The sequence below is a fragment of the Eptesicus fuscus genome, chromosome 4, assembly GCF_027574615.1.
Source record: "Eptesicus fuscus isolate TK198812 chromosome 4, DD_ASM_mEF_20220401, whole genome shotgun sequence".
In the NCBI taxonomy this organism is placed as follows: Eukaryota; Metazoa; Chordata; class Mammalia; order Chiroptera; family Vespertilionidae; genus Eptesicus; species Eptesicus fuscus.
In genome coordinates, this window is record NC_072476.1 from 109,939,776 (window position 1) to 109,961,791 (window position 22,016).

Consider the following 22,016-nt stretch of genomic DNA (forward strand, 5'->3'; position numbering starts at 1 on the left):
AAACGGGGGGGGGGGTGCCCATAAGGACGCTGATGGAAACGGGGTGCCCATAAGGAAGCTGATGGAAACGGGGTGCCCATAAGGAAGCTGATGGAAACGGGGGGGGGGGGTGCCCATAAGGAAGCTGATGGAAACGGGGGGGGGGGTGCCCATAAGGAAGCTGATGGAAACGGGGGGGGGTGCCCATAAGGAAGCTGATGGAAACGGGGTGCCCATAAGGACGCTGATGGAAACGGGGTGCCCATAAGGACGCTGATGGAAACGGGGTGCCCATACAGACCAGAGGCTGCCAGGCAGGGCCGTTCCTGCATCCAGCCAGCATCTGGGTCCCTCCTGTGCTCCCGACCCTGCACCAGGCCCTGGGAATGCAGAACCGGAGGAGACGGGCTGCCCAGAGGGGCCAACGGGTCAAAGGGGAGGTGCCCTGGGCCTGTGCTGGGCCCCTGGCAACACCGAGGCAGGCCCCCCCCCCTTCCCGCACCAGCCCGGGGGGCTCTGAGCTGCGGCTCCTTTCTGAGCCGGAGGAGGCGCGGAGGAGCCCTCCCTTGACGGGCACAGGGTGGCCTTTAAAACAAGACAAGCAGAGGCCCCCTGTAGGGAGCCCCTGGCCCATGCGGTTGAGTCAGCCACGTTTTCATGGACAGAAATGCTTTGGAGGGAGTCCCTCAGCGGGGCCTTCGTCTCCTAAGGGCACCCCAATATTTCCGTCTGGGAGAGAAAGACCCGGGCAGTAAGGGCCTAGGACGATGCGCGTCTGGAGTGGCTTCAGGCTTTCTCCATCGCGCCCGATGTGGCACAAGGAGAGATTTGTTCCTTTTATTTATTTATTTCCTATTTTAAAGGATTTTCCTTTATTCCTCCCCGCCCCCTCCCGGCCACTCCGATGTGGGTTTTCCATCTGACTCATAATTCCTTCTGAAAGTGGAGTGGAATTCAGAAAAGTGGGGGGCGGGGGGCTGGGAGCCCCAGGGCGCCTTCACTACCCACATCCCCGCTGAGCCCGGAGCCCGGAGGCCGGTGCCCGGTGCCCGGTGCCCGGGGAGGCGGCGGGCGCGGCAGGGTCTGCGGCGGGCGGCGCTGCAGCGGCCTCGGCCCCACGGCGGCCCGCGGGCGCGAGTGTGCGCGGCGGTGCCGGCGGCGTGCGGGCCGCGGGGGGCGTGCGCGCGGGAGGCGGAGCGGGGTGCGCCCCCGGCCGGCGCCCCGCCGCCGTGGCTGCTCGCTCTCCGGCCCCCGCGGCCCCCGCTCCGGGCGGGGGAGGGGAGCGCGAGCGAGGCCGGTGTCATCGGCGTCCGGGGCGGGAGGGCGGACGCGGCTCCGGCGGCGGCAGCGGCGCGGCTGGGCGGCCACATCTGGGCAGGAGCGCCGGCCCCCTCCCCCGCCCGCGCCCGGAGCGCCCCGGCAGCCGCTGCGCCTCCGTCCCCGCCGCGGCCAGCGGTTTCATTTTGAGCCGAGCGGCTCCCCGGCTGGAGCAGCGAGGGCGGGGCGGGGCGCGCGGCTTCTCCGGGCGGCTCCATGGGGATGTGTTCACGGCAGGAGCGCATCCAGAAGGACATCGACGTGGTCATCCAGCGGTCCCGGGCCGACAAGGACGGCCTGTTCGCGGGTGAGCCCCGGCCCCGCACCGCGCCGCCCCCCGCGCCCCTGCCCCCCGTCCCCGGCCCGGGCCGACCGCGGCGCGCGCCCCCGATTCGGGGTTCGTTTGGCAACAGCTGCTGCGGCGGGAGCGGGAGCCCGCGGGGGAGGGGGTGCCGGCCGCCCCCCTGCCCCCCCCCCCAGGTCAGGGCAGACCCGGGGCTCGAGCGGGGGGGGGCCTTCACTGTATTGTGGGTCCCCCCCCCGTGCGCGCCCCGATGGTCCGAGCTGCTCGGGGTTTCAGCGGCAGCCGCGACCGACCGAGCGGGCTGAGCAGCCGGGAACCGAGGCCGGCGACCTGGGGCTCCGCAGCTCCGCCCGGCGATGCGCGGTCCGGGGGGCGGGGGCCTGCGGAGAGGGGCCCGGGGTGCCCCGCGTCCTCCGGGCGGCCGCCCCGCGTCCCTCTCGCTCGCTCGGGGGAGGGATCGCCTTTGGCTCGGGCAGCCCCGAGATTGGCGAGGGCGCTTCCGGCTGCCCCGGCCCGGCGGTTCCCGATGCCCGCCGTCGCCATGGCACCGGCACTTGTTGCGGGGGGTGGGGGCTCCCACGGCGCCCAGGGGGTCCCCGCGGCTGTCCAGCCTCGCCTCCCGGGGGCTGGGGGGTCGGGCCTCTGGCTCCACCGCCGGGGACCCCACCCCCGGCCCGGGGACAGCCCCCCATTCCCATCCCCCTCCCCATCCCCCGGCAGCTCCTAACGGGACTTTGTGTTCAGATTTCAGGTACGCGGACTCCACCTTCACCTTCACGTACCTCGGCGGCCCCAAAAGGTACTCAAGTGTCCGAGTGGCTCCATTTCCTGTTCACACGCCCGCGTTTCCTTTGTTCTCGCTGTTCCGTGTTCGGGATTTTTTTCTCTTTTTCTCTTGTTGCCCTTTAACCACATCCCAAGTCCGGGTGCTGGGTTACAGGGCAAAGGGGAGGGGGCATGGGATGCCGCGTCGGAGGCCAGGCCGCAGCGGAGCGGAGCCCTGGCGCCGGCCGTTCAGGCTGCTCTCCCTCCGGCAGCAGCTGGGGTGTTGGGGTGATGGCAGCAGCTGGGGTGTTGGGGGTGACGGCAGCAGCTGGGGTGTTGGGGGTGATGGCAGCAGCTGGGGTGTTGGGGGTGATGGCAGCAGCTGGGGTGTTGGGGGTGACGGCAGCAGCTGGGGTGTTGGGGGTGACGGCAGCAGCTGGGGTGTTGGGGGTGATGGCAGCAGCTGGGGTGTTGGGGTGATGGCAGCAGCTGGGGTGTTGGGGGTGATGGCAGCAGCTGGGGTGTTGGGGGTGATGCAGCAGCTGGGGTGTTGGGGGTGACGGCAGCAGCTGGGGTGTTGGGGTGACGGCAGCAGCTGGGGTGTTGGGGGTGACGGCAGCAGCTGGGGTGTTGGGGGTGATGGCAGCAGCTGGGGTGTTGGGGGTGATGGCAGCAGCTGGGGTGTTGGGGGTGATGCAGCAGCTGGGGTGTTTGGGGGTGCTGCAGCCAGCCGGGTGCAGACCTGGGGTCCTGGGTGGGAGGCGGACTGGGTCACAGACGGGAGATGGCACCCAGTCCCTGGGTCCCAGGCCGTGATTTTCCTGGCGAGTGGCTTGCTGTTCCATGTTTCCGTGTTGTCTATCTACCGTTGGCATCCACACGCCGTCTGCCCGCTCTCCATGCTCCCCTGTGTGTGTGTGTGTGTGTGTGTGTGTGTGTGTTCAGGAGTGCTGGTCTGGTTTCCACACTTGCTCGGAGGAAGGCATTTGGAAGTTACGTGTCGCTGGAGCGTAGCATCGCTTCTTTCTTGCGGGGGAAGAAGGGCACATGCCCGTAGGAACCCTCAGTGGTTAACAGTGTGAAAGCCGTCAACACCCAGCTTTGTGCGCAGGAGGTGGGGTTAGGAGGAGAGGCCGCCGTGGGGACGTGCCTTGCTGTCTTCACATGTGAAGTTGGGTTTTCTCCCGGGTGGCCAGCCCCTTGGGGACAGTGGCTCACGGAGCCCCGGCCACCGAGGAAAGCGGTCCGAGATCTCCAAAAGCCTTGCTCTGAGGACTTGACACTCAGTAGCCTCTGATCCCGTTCCAAAGTGTCTCTTAGCTAACGGAAACATTTATGAACGCACCCATTGGGAAAGGGGCTTTCTTCTGTACATGGGGTTTTTGAAGGCTTGCAATGAACGTGAATCTTTAAGATGCTTGGGGTCTGTGCTGCAGTCTGCATCTGAGAGAGGCTTCAGTTCAAACAGTGATCGGGTCACCCACAGGCAGTTCTCTAAGCCTCAGGATTGTGTTTGTCTTTTTATTGTATTTTTTTGGTCTCTTTCCCCCATTTTTAAATTGAATTTATTGAGGCGACATTGGTTAATAAAATTATACAGATTTCAGGTGTACACTTCTATAATGCAACATCTGTATATTGTATTGTGTTCAGCATCCCCAGTGTTGGTTCGATTTACTAGTTGAAAATATAACATATAATATTGGGAGAGAATAAAATCATAGTGCATCTTAATTTACCATCATCTTTGTAGTTGTGGCTGAAAAGAATAAATGAGAGAAGATTCAACTAAATTAACACTGCTTCTACACTTCCTATCCAGAGGACGTTGGTGTGTGACTAATATCTTCCTGGATATTTTTAAAAAATACATTTTTATTGATTTCAGAGAGGAAGGGAGAGGGAGAGAGAAACATCAATGATGAGAGAGAATCATTGATCGGCTGCCTCCTGCATGCCCCCCACTGGGGATCCAGCCCAAAACCCGGGCATGTGCCCTTGACCAGAATGGAACCCGGGACCCCTCAGTCCGCAGGCCGATGCTCTCTCCACTGAGCTAGGGCTTCCTGGATTGTTTTAACAGTTAAAATACAGGCATACCTCTGAGATATTGTGGGTTTGGCTCCAAATCACCAAAAATAAAGCGAATATCGCAATAAAGCAAATTACATGAATATTTTGGTTTTCCAGTACATAAAAGCTATGTTTACACTCTACTGTAGTCTGTTAAGTGTGCAATGGCATTGTCTAAAAACACAATGTATCTGCCTTAACTAAAAAGCTACTCCGATGATAAAAAAAAGTTAACGGACATCTGAGCCTCCTCAAGCCCTGAGGGTCTCCTTCAGTCCATACCGAGTAAAACACGGTGGCTGTGCAGTGCAGGGGCCCCAGGAGGCCTGTGTGCCTGGCATTGAAAACACCCCCAGGCGAGCAGGTCCTACCAGCTCGAGCGGTCTGTTGGGTAAGCCCCGGGCAAGCTTTTCAACGCACTAGCTTTATTATTATTATTACTATTATTACTTATAATATGTTTTTTATTGTTGACAGTATTGCTTTATTATTTTCAATTATATGCCTCCGTTCTTTTGGCCTCAGTTTACTCATCTGTACAATGAGAGGAGGATGTACTGTCCACTTAACCTCTTTGAGACCTGTGAGTAGCCCTAGCTGGTTTGGCTCAGTGGATAGAGTGTCGACCTGTGGACTCAAGGGTCCTGGGTTCGATTCCCAGTCAGGGCACATGCCCGGGTTGCAGGCTCGATCCCCAGTGGGGGGCGTGCAGGAGAATCAGTGATTCTCTTTCATCATTGATGTTTCTGTCTCTCTCGCGCTCTCCCTCTCTGAAATCAATAAAAATATATTTAAAAAAACAAACAAAAAACAAAAACACAAAAGCACCTGTGAGTAGGCACTGCAGAAAGAGTCTTTATCAGCAAATTACAGCCCGGTGCCCAGGAGACGGTGGAGACGCTGAGCACCTCCGGGAGCCAGGCGGGGCCGGGTGGGTAATTGACTCCTGGAGATGGCCTCGTTCTCACCATGGCCGCTCTGGGAGGAAGAGGGGATCCCTGGCTGTGGAATCCCAGCGGGCACAGTGTTTGCCTTTGCCCCTGGTTTAAATACCGGGGCGTGTGCTGCTCAGGTGCACGGCCTGTGGCCTGGTTGCTTGGTCTTCTCACAGCCTGTTCTGCAGAGCAGGCCTCCGTCCCAGGTGGTTCTAAGGGAGTCGCAGGAGCCCCTTTCAGGCCAGTCCCTTTGGGGGTTCGTGGCTAGGAGCAGAGAAGACCTTGTTTTTTCCCCCCCGAAAATAAAAGTATAAAAAATATGTTGTTCTAACTACATTAGAACCTGGTACTTATCATGTATTTCTCATTGCGACGTGTCAATGGAGCTTTTAAAGTGAAAATAACCTTGCTGTCTTTTGATTTAATGCACTTATCAACCTAAAACATTCAATTAATAAAGTCATTTTGGGTAAATTAAACTTACTTCACCATTAAAGGAATTTTATGGAGAGATAGGACATGATTATCTTTAATTATATGTAACCATCATGTCATCTAAAACATTGAGGACACATTCAAGAAGAATTTCCAGCCAAAACCGGTTTGGCTCAGTGGATGGAGCGTCGGCCTGCGGACTGAAGGGTCCCAGGTTCGATTCCAGTCAGGGGCATGTACCTTGGTTGTGGGCACATCCCCAGTAGGGGGTGTGCAGGAGGCAGCTGATCGATGTTTCTCTCTCATCGATGTTTCTGACTCTCCATCCCTCTCCCTTCCTCTCTGTAAAATATCAATAAAATATATTTTTAAAAAAAAAGAAGAATTTCCAATTCAAGTTACATGTAGACAAAACTTAAAACACCATTTCCTTTCTGACACCCTCCCAGCATGAGTTCTACTTCGTTCTAAAGGAGAGGGTTGATATCCCATGTTCCCACTCAAAATAAGTAACATTGAGCATTTTTTTCACATGTGCTTTTTTTTTTGCGTGTTTCTGTGGGTTAAGAGAAATGCCAGGAGGTGACCGTGTCAGGCCTGGCTGGTGGCCTGGTACATTGGCCTTGCATTTGGAGGTCAGCCGAGGGACACGGTGCCTGCTAATGTTTGTTACTCTATGACTGTAGGTGAGGATGTGGGCGGGGCAGACGGTCAGCTGGAAGACCGAGTTCATGGACGTTTCCCTAATCGCAAGTCTCATGTGTTATTCTTCTCACCTTGGGGTGTGCAGACTGAGGCTTGGCGAGTTTACGAAACACGCTCAGATGGACTGCGTTACATGACGGAGCTGCCTTGTATACCTGCTCTGTCCCGCCCGAGACCCGTGCTCCTTTCTGTACACGCGTGTCCTCAGGCTCAGAGCATGGAGCACTTGAACATCCAAAAACTAGGCCGAGGGTTTCCTGAGCGAGAGTACGTGAGGGTTACTTTAGGGCCTTTTGAGGGAGAAGCAATGAGAAAGGAAGTGTTAAGTGTGATGAACTGGATTGTTGATGCCGTTTCCATCTGCCTGAGAACTTGTATGAGCTCGGCTAGGCTACCGCCTTTTAGCCATGGCCCTGTAGCCCCTCTGATTCCTGGTCTCCCCTTGGAGGAACCCCAGAGCCGCCAGGGGTCGGGGCTGCCACAGGCTCCCACCCGGGGCTGCCTCCCGATTTCGGGGCTGTGCCAGGACCACAGACCAGGGGCCGGAGCGGCACCCCATTTGTGAGTTTACCCAAAAGTTGTTCTTCCCTGGACTCCATCCTGCTGGGCTCTCCCGCCTCGTTCTGGGTCCCTTGTAACGGGCACGAAGACCACAGTTAGGGATTCTGGCCCTTCTTGTCACTTGCGGTCAGACGTGCCGTACGTGAAGGAAGAAATCAAAGGTATCCCGTGGGCGGTGACAGCTGCCGAGGGGCTGGGGCGTCTGGCTGGGTCTCTGGGCCAGTGCCGCACACAGACAGGAGGGCGAGGGGACCCCGGGCCCGGCCCGCCCCTGCGGAGGGCCTGGTCAGCACGGGGGTTTGGTAAACACACAAATAGTAGTTGTTACTGTGAAAAGATTTAGGAAACTAGAGAAACCAAGAAGATGATTTCTCCACCTTCTATTAGTGTATTAGAGTCTCTCCTTTCAGAATTTTGATCCGTCTGTGTGCGTGGGCGATGGATGTGTCCAAAGACGGTGTTCTGTCCTTTGAGCTCTCGCCGCTTTCCACCCGAGGCTACACCCAGGGCTCTTTTCAGACAGGCCACGGGAGTGAAGAAATGCCTATTAAATGGGGAGTTTTCCCAGCCCGGGGGTGGGGCTCTGCATACGACATCTCACGTCTATATGAGCTATGGTCGATCCTTAGACATTGGCATTGCTGCAGGGGCGCCCCCGGGCGGTGGGAGAAGACAGCCTGCGGGGGTCAGGGCAGCCTGGCCTCTTGGAGGCACGCCCCTTGTTGTAGGAGCTTCTGTCCACCAGATGTTTGGGACCATCGACCGGACACAACGAGTGTACTGCCCTCCATCCCTCACATTTCGGACGTGCAGACTGAGGTTTGCCACCTCCCCCTCTCCGGGCCTCTGCCTGCGCCGCCTGGAACAGCCACCCACGTCCTGCGCCCGCCCCCCTCCCCGTCTCAGGCCTGGGCAGCCTGCACCGCCCAGACCTTCCCGGAGCGGAGCCGAGTTCCCCGGAGCAGCCTCTCCGGGCTCCCGAGCAGGGGTTTCTGAGATGCTGTCCCCGGCCTTGTCAGCACCTGCTCCCGGAGAGCTGTCTGGGGGAGCCTCTGGGTGGGGGAGGGGGGCCTGTCCTGGGCCGTGCAGCTCCCCAGCCCCTCCCTGGCGAGCCGTGTCCCCTCCCGATGCCCAGAGGCAGAATGGGTTCCCCGATGACTGCTAGGATGCCTGTGGCAGGGGAGAGGCCACTGCCTGAGGGCCACAGCCAGGCGTGGGGATGCTGAGCGCATGCCACGGCCCCGGGGGGCGGGCCTCAGTGACAGGTGGCCCAGCCGTCACCAGCCCTGTTCTCTGGGCCACGGGCCCTAGTTTAGGGTCAGGGGGAGTTACGGGGACTGTGGCACAGTGGAGAGTTCGGACTCAGGTTTAAAAAATGGGCACCCCGGTGATCAAGCAGATTTTTGGGGGGAGGGCTAATCCCCTGGGCTCCCCAGCGTGTAAGTTCTTGCTCCTGGGGGGCCAGGGGGGGAACGTCCTTGGTTGCCACAGTGCATGTGTTCCCTTTTGACTTTCGTGGGAGAGACCCCCACGCGGGGGAGGGGGGGGAGGGCGGTCGTGGGTTCCGCGGTGGAAGGAGCGCACGCTCGTTCTGGAAATCTGGAAAGAGGCCGCTCCCTGGCAGCCATCAAGTACCGTTAGGCTTTCAGGATGGAAAGAATGATCATTCAGGAATCTTGGCAGTGGGGACCTGCTCCTTATAATTTTGTCACATCAGTGATTCTCCAGAATAATGACTTCATAACAAAGCGCGTCCGTCGGAGCCGGGGGACCTGCCCGGAAAGTGGGGTGCCCGTGGCCGCGTGGGGGCCGCTGGAGGAGGGAGTCGGGAGTCGGGCTTTGCACCCCTTTCCCCAGCACGGCTGCGCTGCCTCTTCCCTGTTCTGCATAAAACTTTTTTTTTTTTTTTTTTTGGAAAAACGTTTCCCTGTTAGACGAGTTTTAAAACCACTGGCCAAAAATAACCACCGCATGTAGCACAAGTATAGCCTTATGGAGGCTTCTGTGTTCTTTAAAATATGTTTTTATTAATTCCAGGGAGGAAGGGAGAGGGGGGAGAGAGAAACAGCAGTGATGGGAGGGAATCACGGATGGGCTGCCTCCTGCCCGGCCCCGCAGGCTTCTGTATGAATAGCACATTTAAACCCCGTTTATTTCCTGGGCGAAGAGACCACTCCCCGCCGTGTTTGTTGGGCATACCCTCTGCTGTCCCTTTTGCCTACCTGACATCCTGTGTGTGCAGAAAGATGGAGTGGGTATTTTGTCAGCTGTTGTCCATCTCGTAGCGACAGGGACGGAGGCGTGGGTGATGAAAATAACTCGCCCTTACTAGGGAGGAGTGGTTGCCCTGTGAGGTTCAGGGGCAGTGGCTGAACTGGAGTAGCTGGGACTGTGTGGGAGGGGAGGGACTGATGGGCGCCAGGGCAGGACTGGAAGCCTGCCGGTGGTCAGGCAGAGGCCTGAGCCCAGGCTGGCATCGGCAGCCGGAAATGCTGGACATTGGCTGTGCCACCCTTGTGCAGATATCGGGCCCATCTGTTGAAATTCCCCGTCCTTTCTCTCTGCAGCGTCAAAGAGAAAAACACACAGACACGCCCTCAGTCCTAAAGGCGTTTTGTAATTCTCTGCACAGCTTTGCTTTGGGGCAGCCTGTGCCGGAGATAAATCTTGCTTTAGGGGAGCTGCCACGGACTTCGTATGACATTTTAGTCAAGTTGCTGCCAGCTCATCTTCCTCTTATTTATCCTCTAAGTTTCTGAAACGCCCTCTTCCGTGCACCCCAAAGACTGAGAAGCAGGGCTTACTGTTGATAATGCTTGTCGTTCGATTTTATTGCGACCTAATTCAGGATCTCTGTTCAGTCATCTCCCTGAAGTGCCAGACAGTGCGGTCGGCCACATCACAGCCACCATCGCGTCTCCCCTGCCTTTCCCTGGTGAGTGTCCCGTCACCTGAGCCAGGCACGGGATCACGGGCTCGGGTTTCGGGTCCCAGCTCTCCCGCCCCTTTCAGAGCCCTGCCGGCTCTTGCGGAAATCATCCCTGGCATCCCCGTCCCTGCCCAGGTCGCCACGTGACGCAGGTCAGTCCCTTTGTAACGCAGCGTCTTTCAGTTCTTGATGAACAGCTTCTCTCACATCGGTGTGTGTGTACCCGAACTCTGTACGCAGGGATTAATCACCGCACTCATCTGCCTGGGAGCCTTCAAGTGCAGCCATGGTTTTCTCCACATCAAATTTAAACCCTCCTCTTGGCTGTCGGGAGCCACCTTCCCACCCCTCATTTATGTTTTCCAAGCTTCCAAGCCCCAGCTTACTACTCTTTGCTCATTGACCTCCTCCTCTCTGCACTCAACAATGGGGTGTGTGTAATTTAGTGCCGTAAGCACACACAGCTGTTCAAGGTTCATTGATTGGTAACATCTATGTCGGCCAATGCACTTGGTTTTGAATATCAAGATCACGGGTTTGTTATCACAAAGACCAGTGCATTTAAACTTGCCTTTGATCGAGAGTGGCATCTCTGAACATATATCACGGGTTTATGCTCCGGGAGTGGGTAGACGGAGAGGATGAAGAGGACAAGGTGAGGGTGAGAAGGCAGTGAAATCTGAGGAGGGGGGGCGGGAGGAGGGTGGGATGAGCTTGTAAATAGAGCATCCCCAGCCTGTTATAGAAGAACAGTAAATCTGCAGGTTCGTTGATTTGCATGCCAGTGACATCCTAGTTTGTGGCCGGCACCTTCTCGGAGCACTTAATGGAGGGGGACGAATCGGTCAGTGTTAAATTTAAGAGGGAGACTCGCTTCAACCTTTGTGTGGTCAGATCAGTTTTCCGTGGACAGAAAGGAGTTCGCTCGCTGCTGACTGACGGCCCCCAGGGCGGGTTCTGTCTGCCATGGGGCAATGTCAGTTGCCTCCGCGTGGCCTGAGAGGCGTCGGGTCTTCAGCCACCTCGGAAGTGCTGTAGTTATTTGATTCAAAAACAAGTATAGATCGTTACCCAGGATTCACGTGGAGCAGGTTTTAGTATCTGAATTCCAGACCTGAGCCAGAGACCAGTTCAGCTACTATCCATGTGTCAGGCGTCCACAGCCAAGAAGAAGAAAAGTTCAGACACAACTGGAAAACAACAGACAAAAATACAATTACCGACAGAGCTGTGTAAGAGAGAGAATAAGGCCCGGCCAGCGTGGCTCAGTGGTTGAGCATGGACATATGAACCAGGAGGTCACAGTTTGATTCCCGGTCAGGGCACATGCCTGGGTTGCAGGCTCGATCCCCAGTGTGGGGTGTGCAGGGGCCAGCGGATCGATGACCCTCTTTCATCATTGATGTTTCTCTCTCTCTCTCTCTCTCTGAAATCAATAAAAATATTAAAACAATAAAAGAGAGGATGCCTAAAATACAGTGGATGTTTCTTAGTATTTCTTAAGTGGCAGGACTATTTTTCCTGCATTATGGGATAGCATTCCCCAAACGGTTTAATTAGATCAGGGGTCCTCAAACTTTTTAAACAGGGGACCAGATCACTGTCCCTCAGACCGTTGGAGGGCCGGACTATAGTTAAAAAACAAACAAACTATGAACAAATTCCTATGCACACTGCTAAGTCGGCTGCTAAGCAGGACAGGCAGCGGTGGCAAAAACACCCAGCGGGCCGGAGAAATGTCCTCGGCGGGCCGCATGTGGCCCGCGGGCCGCAGTTTGAGGACCCCTGAGTTAGATGGTAGGTACGTGACCAACCATGTCCAGGGAAGTCTTAGTTGAACAATGATCAGGGCTGGCTTTCCCAGCCCCTTCTGTATCAGCGTGAATATCCGAGAGTGAGAGAAGGACTCGGGCTCACTTATTTGATTACAGGCCTGGAACATCTCGAGAGCAGTTTTGTGGAAAACGCTTTGGCAAACTCCGAGTCTTACTCATTGGAATAGTTTCTGAGTCAACAGTCCGCTGCGATAGCGCTGGAGATTGCCGACGCACAGTGAGGCCTGAAGACCCTATTTTCAGTAATTCGCACAGGACGTGCTTTGTAGGGAGAGAAGCTCCAGTCACAGGCATTTGGCGTCTCGTGCCGCTGACTTCTCCCCTGAGCGTGCACTCCCCGGGCCTCTCTCTCTCCTGCTGTGCTGCGTCCGTTTATGATAAGGGCTCTCGGCCATGCTTCCTCAGCAAAGCCCCGAAGTTAGCCCGTCCCCCCGGCACACGATTCCCACACGGCCTCACAGAGGAGTGTGAGCGACAGATCATGATTCCATGTGGTCACCGTGTCCTCAAAGATTGTGTCCCTCGGACCCGGGGGAGCTGTGATGGGAGATGCTCCTGGAGCAGTTCACGGTGAGGGAAACCGGGGCTTTCTCTGAATGTTTTGTTTCTTTGATGAAGTGCATTTAGAAAATCCATTTTGTGAAGTCATTCTCCTCCCAGCGACCAAATGAGAAATTTACTGAAGGAGTTTTTTAATTTATTTTTTAAGTCCTTACCTGAGGATATTTTTTCCATGGATCTTTAGAGAGAGTGGAAGTGAGGGAGGGAGTGAGGGAGAGGGAGAAACATCCATGTGAGAGAGACACATGGATTGATTGCTGCCCACATGTGCCCCGGCCGGGGTAGGGATCGAACCTGCAGCTGAGGTACCTTGGTAACTTACATCATGGTTTTAGAATGTAGCTAATTCCTTAGAGGAAAATCGCAATCTTAAATAAGAAATCTATTCGTTTTATTCAAATGTAGATTATAAAATGATACTAAAAACGTAACTATTTTATATTTCCCGAAATACTAAGAACTATTACAAAAAGTCTATGCCTATTACAGAAACATCAAGTTTAATGTCATTGCACTTTTCAAATAAAACCAATAGGAGTTGGTACCCTCAGATATTTCTGTGGCTGAATACTGAGCTTAAACATAAACATTGGAGACATTTCTCTCTTGCTCACCTATTTACATACATAAACCTGCAAAAATTGAAATGACAATAAATTTTAAGCCCCCCCCCCCCCGGAACATACAAAGATTACATTTTAAATGATATATGCAGACATTAAGAAACAAATGTTTTATTTCTTTCTCTCTAACACACACACACACACACACACACACACACACACACACACCCATATCTACTGTTCTCAAAGATAGGGGGAAGCGTTGAGAATTGAGTTACCCTGGAAGAATTTTTTAAGGCGGAGAGGAGTCGGTAGGCAAGGGACAGTCTCTAATCTTAAAAACGTCTGACACCACAGCACAGCTTTTAGAACCGCCGCCGAGATACATAACATTCTTAATGCACAGAAGCTGGGCTGTCTTTACAGATTAATTATAGTCTGAACATTTTCCAGGGCTTATGAATCAAATTGCATTTTATATTTTCCAAAGGACATATTGCAAATGTTGATTAAGCAATAAGATTATTTTTAGAAATTATTCACAAACAACCCATAACATTGCTGCATGGCCTAGCAGAGTGGATGGATTGACGTGGATTCCTTTCAACCAGCCAGTCGAATGGGTCACATAGTGTAACCTCCCCGGGCCTTGATTTTACCATCTGTGAAATGGCAGCGATGGTACCGCAGGGTTCGCAGGACTGGATTAGGGGATCTGCTTGGAAGGGGTCCTGAAGACCGCTCTGGGCTCGATGGTTCTCTAGAAGGAGCCACAGGATCCGGAGGACGCTGTCGTCTCTGATGTTTTACGACAGAAGAACACGGACGAAAATCCGCCAAAGGCCGAGGCTCCTCGGGCCAAGTCCAGGAGAACCGGCACCAGCTTCCGGGCGTCCTGCCAGTACCATCACACGGACACACACACTTTCCCAGCCGTGACGTATGACGGCGCGTGACGTTGCCAGCCGGGGAAGCTCCGTGAGCCTTCGTGTCCAGGGTGCGATTAGGGGACAGTCACAGGCGTGTGCCGCCCCTTGGAGCGTGCACTTGGCTGCTCAGGCTCTGGCCTCGCAGAGCCGAACAGACGTTCACCCTACATCCCAGTTGTCGGCTTTAACGCTCTTAGCCAACCGGTGCCGCCCGGCCAGGACCGGGACACGCAGATCACCGGGTCAGGCAGCGCGTCCCCAGGGCTCGGAGCCCGTTTCCCAGGAACTGGCCGAGGGCCGGTCTGGACGCGGGCCTTTCTGGGGAGGGTGCGGGTCTGAGCAGCCGAGGCCCGAGCTGACCCTGCCCTGCATCTGCCGGCCGTGTCCGGCCGGCACCGCCCGACCGCAGGCAGGGTTTGGGGTCCGTGTCCCCCGCCCCGGCCTGAGGCTCACTCCTGGAGCCTGGCCCGTGAGCGAGCGGAGGAGGAGGGAGAGCGGCCTCTTCCGTCTGCACAGGCCACCGCCCCGAGGGATTGGAAATGCACATTGGTCTCCGTTTGAAAAGATGCACTCTCACTGGGGAACAGCTTCTCGTAAAAACTGTATTAAATGGACACGGAGGTGGAAACGGGGAAAGCGATGGCGTTCACACGGTGCCTGCTGTCCTGCCTTCCCAGTGCCACCGAGTCCAAGCGGAAGCCCGGCGTGCTCCGCCCAGAGCTTCTCCAGGCTCAGCCGGGCAGGCGCTCAGGGCCAGCTCCCCCCCCCCCCCCCCGGCGACGCTGGAGCGCCTCCCCTGTCCTGGGCCCCCACTTCCCCTGTGACTTGGGAGCAGTTAGGATTCTTATTTCTCTTTAAATTTGAAAAATGATAGGTTTCGGTCTATATTTTTGCTTACCCTTGTATTTTTTTCTCTTATTAAAAAGTTTTTTCCCCTAATTGATTTTAGAGAGAGGAAAGGAGAGGGAGGGAGGAACATCGATGTGAGAGAGAAACATCACCCGAAAGTCACCCGGGAATTGAACCCGTGACCTTTTGGTGCCTGGGATGACGCTCAACCGACTGAGCCACGCCGGCCAGGGCTCGCTCCTCTCTCCCTGAAACGGAACAGGGTGATAGTGAAAACGCACTTTCTCTGGATTCAGCTCCAGCGTGTTTCGGGGCCACTACGAGCGCCCATCTCCTGGCCCCCCCCCCACCCATCGTCAGCCTGCCCGGCCGGGGAGGCCTTCACCCATGCGGGTGCCCCTGGCAGGTCCCCAGCTGTTCTCCCACCGTCTGACACAGCAGCCCTCTCCGTTGGAGGAAGAACCGTTTATTTCAGGGCTGTGTCGTAGCTCTACCCCACAGGCAGGCGGCGGCTCCATGGTGAGGGGGCCACGGCGGGGGGGGGGGAAGGGGGGACACTCAGATGTGTGACATGCTCTTTGGAGGCTCCATCCCCCCTCTGCCCACACCAGTGGGGTAATGTCCCCGCGCCCTCCTGTGTGTCTCGGAGGTTCACCCTGACGGACAGCAGTGGCTCCCCATCTGCGGGGCCGCCGTCCAGGAGCCCGGGGCTGGCCGAGCCCCAGGGGCCGCGGAGTCCTGTGCTGCCTTTCTAAGGCGCCACAGCCAGCAGCACCGGCTTCCTCCTCCGTCGCAGTTTCCGGGAGAAGACGAGTTCTCACTGCAGAACTTAGCAACCGCAGCATCCAGGTTCCTTTCCTTCCCGGTTAAGGGGAGAACTCAGTCACCTTTCTCTTCCGGCAGCGCTTTCTGGGTCCTCGGGGCAGGTCTGACTTCCAAGATCACGCCTCCTGAGCTTTGGGGCCGCAAATAAGTAAAATGAGGGTCACGTGAGCGCAGACATCGAGGTACGGGGCAGCTGGCCTGATCACGGACTTGGCTCCTGAGTGACCGATGGGTTGGGGTGAGGACGGGGGAGGGGGCGAGGCGGCGGGCAAAGGGGGCTCAGGGCCCTGCTGGACGGGGAGGACAGCGCGCCACTTCCTCACGCCGCTCTGCACAGCGTGCGCGGAAAGCTGCTGAACTGCTTATTTCTAGGATTTTCCGTTTAATGTTTTCGGCCCACGATGGACCACTGGTAACAAAACTATGGACAAAAGGGGACTGCTGTATATTTGGAGACATGAGTAAAAAAACATGAGTTTTATTATTGAGAAAATTCCAGAGCTGAGCCCGGTTTCCCGCACGGCTCCATGAGATGTGAGCTGCCCTGAGCCACGCTCCGGGACAGACGGGTCACCTCCAGGGCCTGCTGTGACTGCCCTCCGGGGAGCCTGGCCTGGGCGTGTGCTGGGCCGAAGCCTTTGGGAGGAAAGGCGTCTGGGACAGGGGACGCACCTGGAGAGCCTGGGGCGCCTCGGCATTCGCATTTTTGATTAAAGTGTCTGGGTGATCATTTAAGTTGATTTTAAGCGTCATAATAAAGAGAGCGCTTTTCAGATTCTGTGGGAAAGGTAATTGGGGACCTTTGTCACCAGGCTGCCTCTTCAGGGGCCTTCCTAGCCTGGGTCGGCGCCCTGTGCCAGCATTTCCCCAGCTTCCTCCCCTTCCTCCTCTCACCCTCCTTCTCCTCCTCCTCAGCCCCCTCCTCCCACAGCGCTCGGGGCGTGGGACCCGGGAGAGCTGAGTGAGTGGGGGGGGGGTCATCCGTAAACTGTGTTCCCACTGCTCCTCCCCTCACTGTGTCTGTGTGTCTGCCTCTGAGTGTGTCTGTCTGTTGGCGAGGTATATCTCATACGCACAGGTCTGCGTGTTTGGTAGGGCAACTCCCATCACAGTTAACTTGGGGAAGTTGGTTATTTTGGGGAGATACCAGTTACACTCAGCAAAGAAGAACGCCACTGACCCAGAAAGGGTGTTTCCCTGCCACACGCCTTCCACACGCCAGTGGCTCAGGCCTCCCCCTTTTAAGGACCAGTCTCCCAGCCATGCCGGGAGCCTGTGGTCAGAGGACGGGACTACACAGTCAGATGCAACGAGAAAGGAAAATCGCCCTGTACCCGGCACAGGCGCGTCAGCCGTGGACACACTGCCAGGACCGCGGGCAGGCCTGGCTTCCATAGAAGCCAGGAGTCGCCATCCGGACAAGCAAGCAAGCATTATTTTTGGTGCACTCGAAATGTTGCAAATGGTTAAAATTTTATAAAATGCTGAATTTCATCATTTTTCATGCATTCAAGAGCCAGACCTTATTTTACTTAGTTAACTTACGTAGATAAGTTACCTAATAATAAGGCATAAGGGAATTTGAGTTGCAACTAAAAAGAATGTGTTACCACGGATATAAGAATCATAAAAGTATTTGGTCCCATTAGAAACTATTACTTTAAAAATTTAAATAATACTTTGAATATCTTGCTTTATTTTTAAAAAATGGTGTCAGTAAATCACTGCTGAGCAGCCGATACGTGTTTCTCCCAATATCTGTAAGGCGTTTTGGTCTTCAGGTTGAGTTTGGCTCTGACTCCAGTTCCTTCGCTCTTGGCGGTCTGTGGGGTCTTCCTGGACGTGGGGGTCACTAGTGAGCGTCTTTTAGGGCCTGTTTCCTTACAGTGAGAGCCAAGCGATGGGGAGCGGGGAGGGGAGGTGCGGGCACTCCCCTGAGGCCCGGGGCAGCAGATTGGCCGACTCTATTCTTCCAGCCCGACGTGGTGTGTAAAGCGCCCGGCACAATTCAGTTGCAGTTGTGAGTAACGGTGAGCAGTTGATCCAAAATCAAGTCCTTGCTTTGAGGTTGCAGCGAGGACTCAGGAATCGGAGCAGAGTTTCTTTCCATCTGGCATCCTCTGAGCGGCTGCGTGGAGGACGGAGTGACAAGCCACGTGTTCAGTGTGATCACTCGGGGGGGATCTAGTCCAGTGCTAGCTGGGACCGTGGCGGACCCTTCTAACCCCGAACCCTGCTTTCCGTCTGTCTCCCCACACCCATTCTCCTTTTCCAATTTGATGTCACTGGAGGCCAGATAACCACGCGTGTTGGGATCCTGATTAACGTGGTACAGACTTTGTTCTGGGTCCCCAGGGAACCTGAAGACGTGGCCTGGTGGCATTTTTTATTTTTATTTTTTTAAATCCTCACCCGAGTATATTTTTTCATTGATTTTTAGAGAGAGTGGAAGGGAGGGAGAGAGAAAGAGAGAGAAACATCCATGTGAGAGAGACACAGCCATTGGTTGTCTCCCACACGCACCCCAACTGCGGCCAGGGATCGAGCCTGCAGCCGAGGTACGTGCCCTTGACCGGAATCGAACCCGAGACCCTTCAGTCCAAGGGCTGACGCTCTTAACCACTGAGAAAAACTGGCTGGGGCGATGTTTTTTATGGTTTAAACCTATTTTGTGTGTTTTGTTTCCTTCTGTGCTTGATTTTATGGTTATTATTCCATATCCTCTGACTTGGAGCTTTGGCTACGAGCAGTACGAATGCGGCATGTGGTACCCATTAGTCATACTGGCAGATGGCAGCGTGTGGATGGTTGGACTTTTGCTGTTCGATCAAGGCGATGCCATTAGAAACTTGTTTTCCCCACGATCAGTACATCTTCTTCCCCGAGATCTGAGCTGAGCATAACTCAGTGTGTCGATGGAGGGAGGGAGGCGGCTGCCATCTGAGGCCACTTCCTTTGCTTGTACATTGTTCGTTGGGTTTGAATATGAACTGGAAGGTTTTCTACCAAGAACGTGAAAGCAAACATTTTGCTTTATTAAATTTGAATGAAGTCCTCTGGTTTACTTACAGACACGTAACATGTTCAGTTCATGCATTCACATTCATTCTGCCTCCTGGAGAGGAAGAACGGAGTGCTGTGTAGTGTGGTCCCGGCCTTGTTGCTGTCTGGCATTTTAAGTGTCGGATGATTTCAGTTAAAAGCGGGGGCCAGTGGCCTGGAGCACAGAGAGAACCTGTGCTGGCTGGTGTCTCTCTAATCTTTCCCGTATAAAGTGAAGCCCAGAGGCCTTCTACTATTTTAAACGTTCAGAATCAGGTCACACAAATGTTGTGTCAGACTTCCGATTCATAAAGAGTGTCCTCCTGAGCCGTGGAGCCGGGGTGGAGTTGCATAATTGCTTAGCTGTGCATCCGCAGAGCTGAACACGGGGCAGCGATGCTCTTTCCAAGTGTTAGCCGCCTGCTCTCCCGTGATCTCTCATACATCCGTGTGACCGCTTCCTTCCTCCTCCCTGAGCTCATACTGGAGCCGGTGGTCTGAGACGTGTGCGTGTGTTCGGGGCAGGCAAGGTAGAGGGCTTCCTCCGGACAAGACATGGTGGGTTCGGGGGAGAGGGACTGGAAGGGAATTTAAAGAGCAGTGGGATGGCCTGGAGCACAATTAGCGGCCAAACTCAGTCCCAGGGACAGACCCTGACGAGGCGGAGGAGGAGGGGTCCTGGCTGAAGGCGTGGGGGGCTCACATAGACACGGTCTGAAAGCCTTGGCGCTCGCTGCGGTGTTCGTGCTCCATTTACTTGCGGAAAATGTTTGTCCCTCTCACAGAGTCCATCAATTTTCAGATGTAATGCAAACACATTTCCCCTTTGGCCATCTTACAAGGACGTTGAGGATTAATTAAATTTAAAAGCAAGCAGGGCACTGAATTCCCAGGAGCTGGAGGATCTGTTTTATCATCTTTTGTCATTCATTTCTTACTCATTCATTTCACAAATATTTGTTGGGCACCAATTAGAATGAAGACACTACACCCCGTGTCCTTATTGGGAATACAGAGAGGAATGAGGAGGGTGACTCGTGGCCTCATTATGTTATTTGCTCAAACCTTATTTTTAAATTTCCCATTGTAATATGAGTTATGGTGCAGGCAGGTAACATTGCTAATCTCAGCGGGAGTTGATCTTTGACTAACATCACTGATATGTATTTTTACTTTGTAAATTCGTTTTTCCTCTCTACATTTAAAAGTACTCTCTACCTTCCACTGTAAAAGGGACACAACATAACTTTGTTTTCCTATATTATAATCAGTGCGATATTCTTATTTAGCAAACCACACAAATTGTAATAGCAACCAAGATAAACTCCCGACACATTACTTTTTCCATTAAAATGCTGTATCTCAGATGGTACATTGAGAGTAATGTTAAGCTTATGCAGTTATTTGTGGAATACTACCGAAGAGAAATTTTTAAAAAAGATGTCTCTAATAGTTATATTCCTTAGTTAGCATTGAAAAAGCAGACATTCCTCCACAGTTTGGATTAAAACATATTAATTATCAAAGACACGCACTTAGACATTTCCAATGCGCATGGAAAGGCCGTGTTAGCAGAAACACGCGCACCGTGTTCCAAGGCGGCTGCTGGACGTCTCCCGGCTTCGGTGACTGTGGGCTGGTTGGTTCTCTCCACCGAGTGACGGGCGCACAGCCCCGACGGGCAGCCTGACAGTGCCCACCTGGTACTTCAGTCTGAGCAGGAAAAAGCGGATGAATTCCAGCGCGCGCCTGAGTCTGTCCTCTGGCTTTGAAGGGAAATCATGCCTCGACTCCCTAAATTAGTATAGAAAGGAGAGCTTCTCATCGTGATTATTTATCAACTTGGGTTTGTATGTTGTTTTTTTTTTGAAAAGGCCAATACTAGTGCCTGAATCAGCAGCCTTCGTCACTGCCACATAAGAAAGAGAGATGTGGATGTCGTGGGCGGGTGTAGGAGACAAGAGTCACCATAGGCATGTAGTCTTGGTTAAAAATCCATGAAGACGTGTGTTGGACTCCCATGGACAGTATGGGCCGGGAGAATGATGGATTGAGAATAACAATCAGGGAAAACCAAAGTTTTCTATGTATTTGGGAGCTCCAGTGGCGCAGTCGGTTAGCGCGCGGTACTTCTATGTATTTATATATCCATTTCTTTCCAACTTCCGTCAGAGCATCGAAGTAAGGTGCCTGAGTGTGGTCTTGAGAGAGCAGCGTCCGCCTCTGCTGGATGGCGCGGGCCCAGGAGAGCCCGGGGCGCACTGCAGGGCTGACCTGACAGTGCGGACCCAGCGTCGGGAGTGATTGCCGGGGCTCCCGCGGCCGTCGTGTTGAGAGCAGGGACTTGTAAAGATGCTCTCACCCGAGGGGCTCCTTTGGTGACCCCCTCGGCATGTATTTCTTTTCCTGCCTCCTGTTCCCTCCCCAGAAGCGGGGGTGGGAGAGGGTCTTGGCAGGGGGGGTGCCTGCCGGGCAACCAGGGGGCCTGTGTTCCGCTGCATTTCCATCTGGTGAAGGTCAGGTCATGTCACATCTCCGCTGCTTCCGTGGTCCCCCTTCTGACAGTTGCTCTAGACCAGTGGTCGGCAAACTCATTCGTCCACAGAGCCAGATATCAACAGTACAACGATTGAAATTTCTCTTGAGAGCCAAATTTTTTAAACTTAAACTTCTTCTAATGCCACTTCTTCAAAATAGACTCGCCCAGGCCGTGGTATTTTGTGGAAGAGCCACACTCAAGGGGCCAAAGAGCCGCATGTGGCTTGCGGGCCGCGGTTTGCCGACCACGGCTCTAGACTAGTCAGTTCCTTTTCCAGAAAAGCAGGTTTCATGATGTTCCAGCATTGGGTTTAGTATTGTTACTTGTAGTTGGTTAGAGGACGGGGATAAGCCAGCCAGGGTTTCTGGAATGTTCAGCTCGCAACCCCTGGGCTGGAGAACCAGCCACACAAGGGCTGTGTCTTGACATCTGAGGCCAGGATGCCTGCCTTTGCTAACGATGGAGCAGCCGGCTCAGATGGGCGTTAACTCGGCGCGGGTTTGCTAGTTTATCTAAGTCCACGTTCAGTGGTAGATTGGCCACGGCTTCGAGGACGTGGTTTCTTTCCAGAAGCAGTCTCGTGCCTTCCATGTCAGCCAGCCGGCTTCCTCCTGGGAGTGCGAGGCGGCTGCACCCCCCCCCCCCAGTGCTGTCCTCTTCCATGTCCTGGCAGGACAGCTGACCCCAGGAGCTGACCCTTTCAGGCCTAAATTCTCTGTCCCATCGCTAGAGTTGGGGCACGATGAGCTGTCCCCGCATCCGCTTCCCGAGGAGACAGCAGAGAGGGATGTTGCTAGGAAAGAGGGGGCACATGTTGGTGTGCAGCACGAAGTCCCCCAGAGAGTGTTTTCATCTCCGTTTCCTGGTGTG

At 54.7% G+C, this 22,016-nt stretch overlaps 1 protein-coding gene across 2 annotated transcripts in view; it reads left to right on the plus strand.

Moving 5' to 3' along the window:
• The first annotated feature begins 1,454 nt into the window (after positions 1-1,454).
• Positions 1,455-22,016, plus strand: part of PARP8 (poly(ADP-ribose) polymerase family member 8) — a 132,011-nt gene continuing 111,449 nt past the window's right edge. For both annotated transcript variants that reach the window (XM_054715341.1, XM_054715342.1), the window contains exons 1-2: positions 1,455-1,603; positions 2,345-2,399. In XM_054715341.1, coding sequence (XP_054571316.1) covers positions 1,513-1,603; positions 2,345-2,399 — 146 coding nt within the window. In that variant the 5' untranslated portion in view covers positions 1,455-1,512. The remainder of the gene's footprint in view (positions 1,604-2,344; positions 2,400-22,016) is intronic.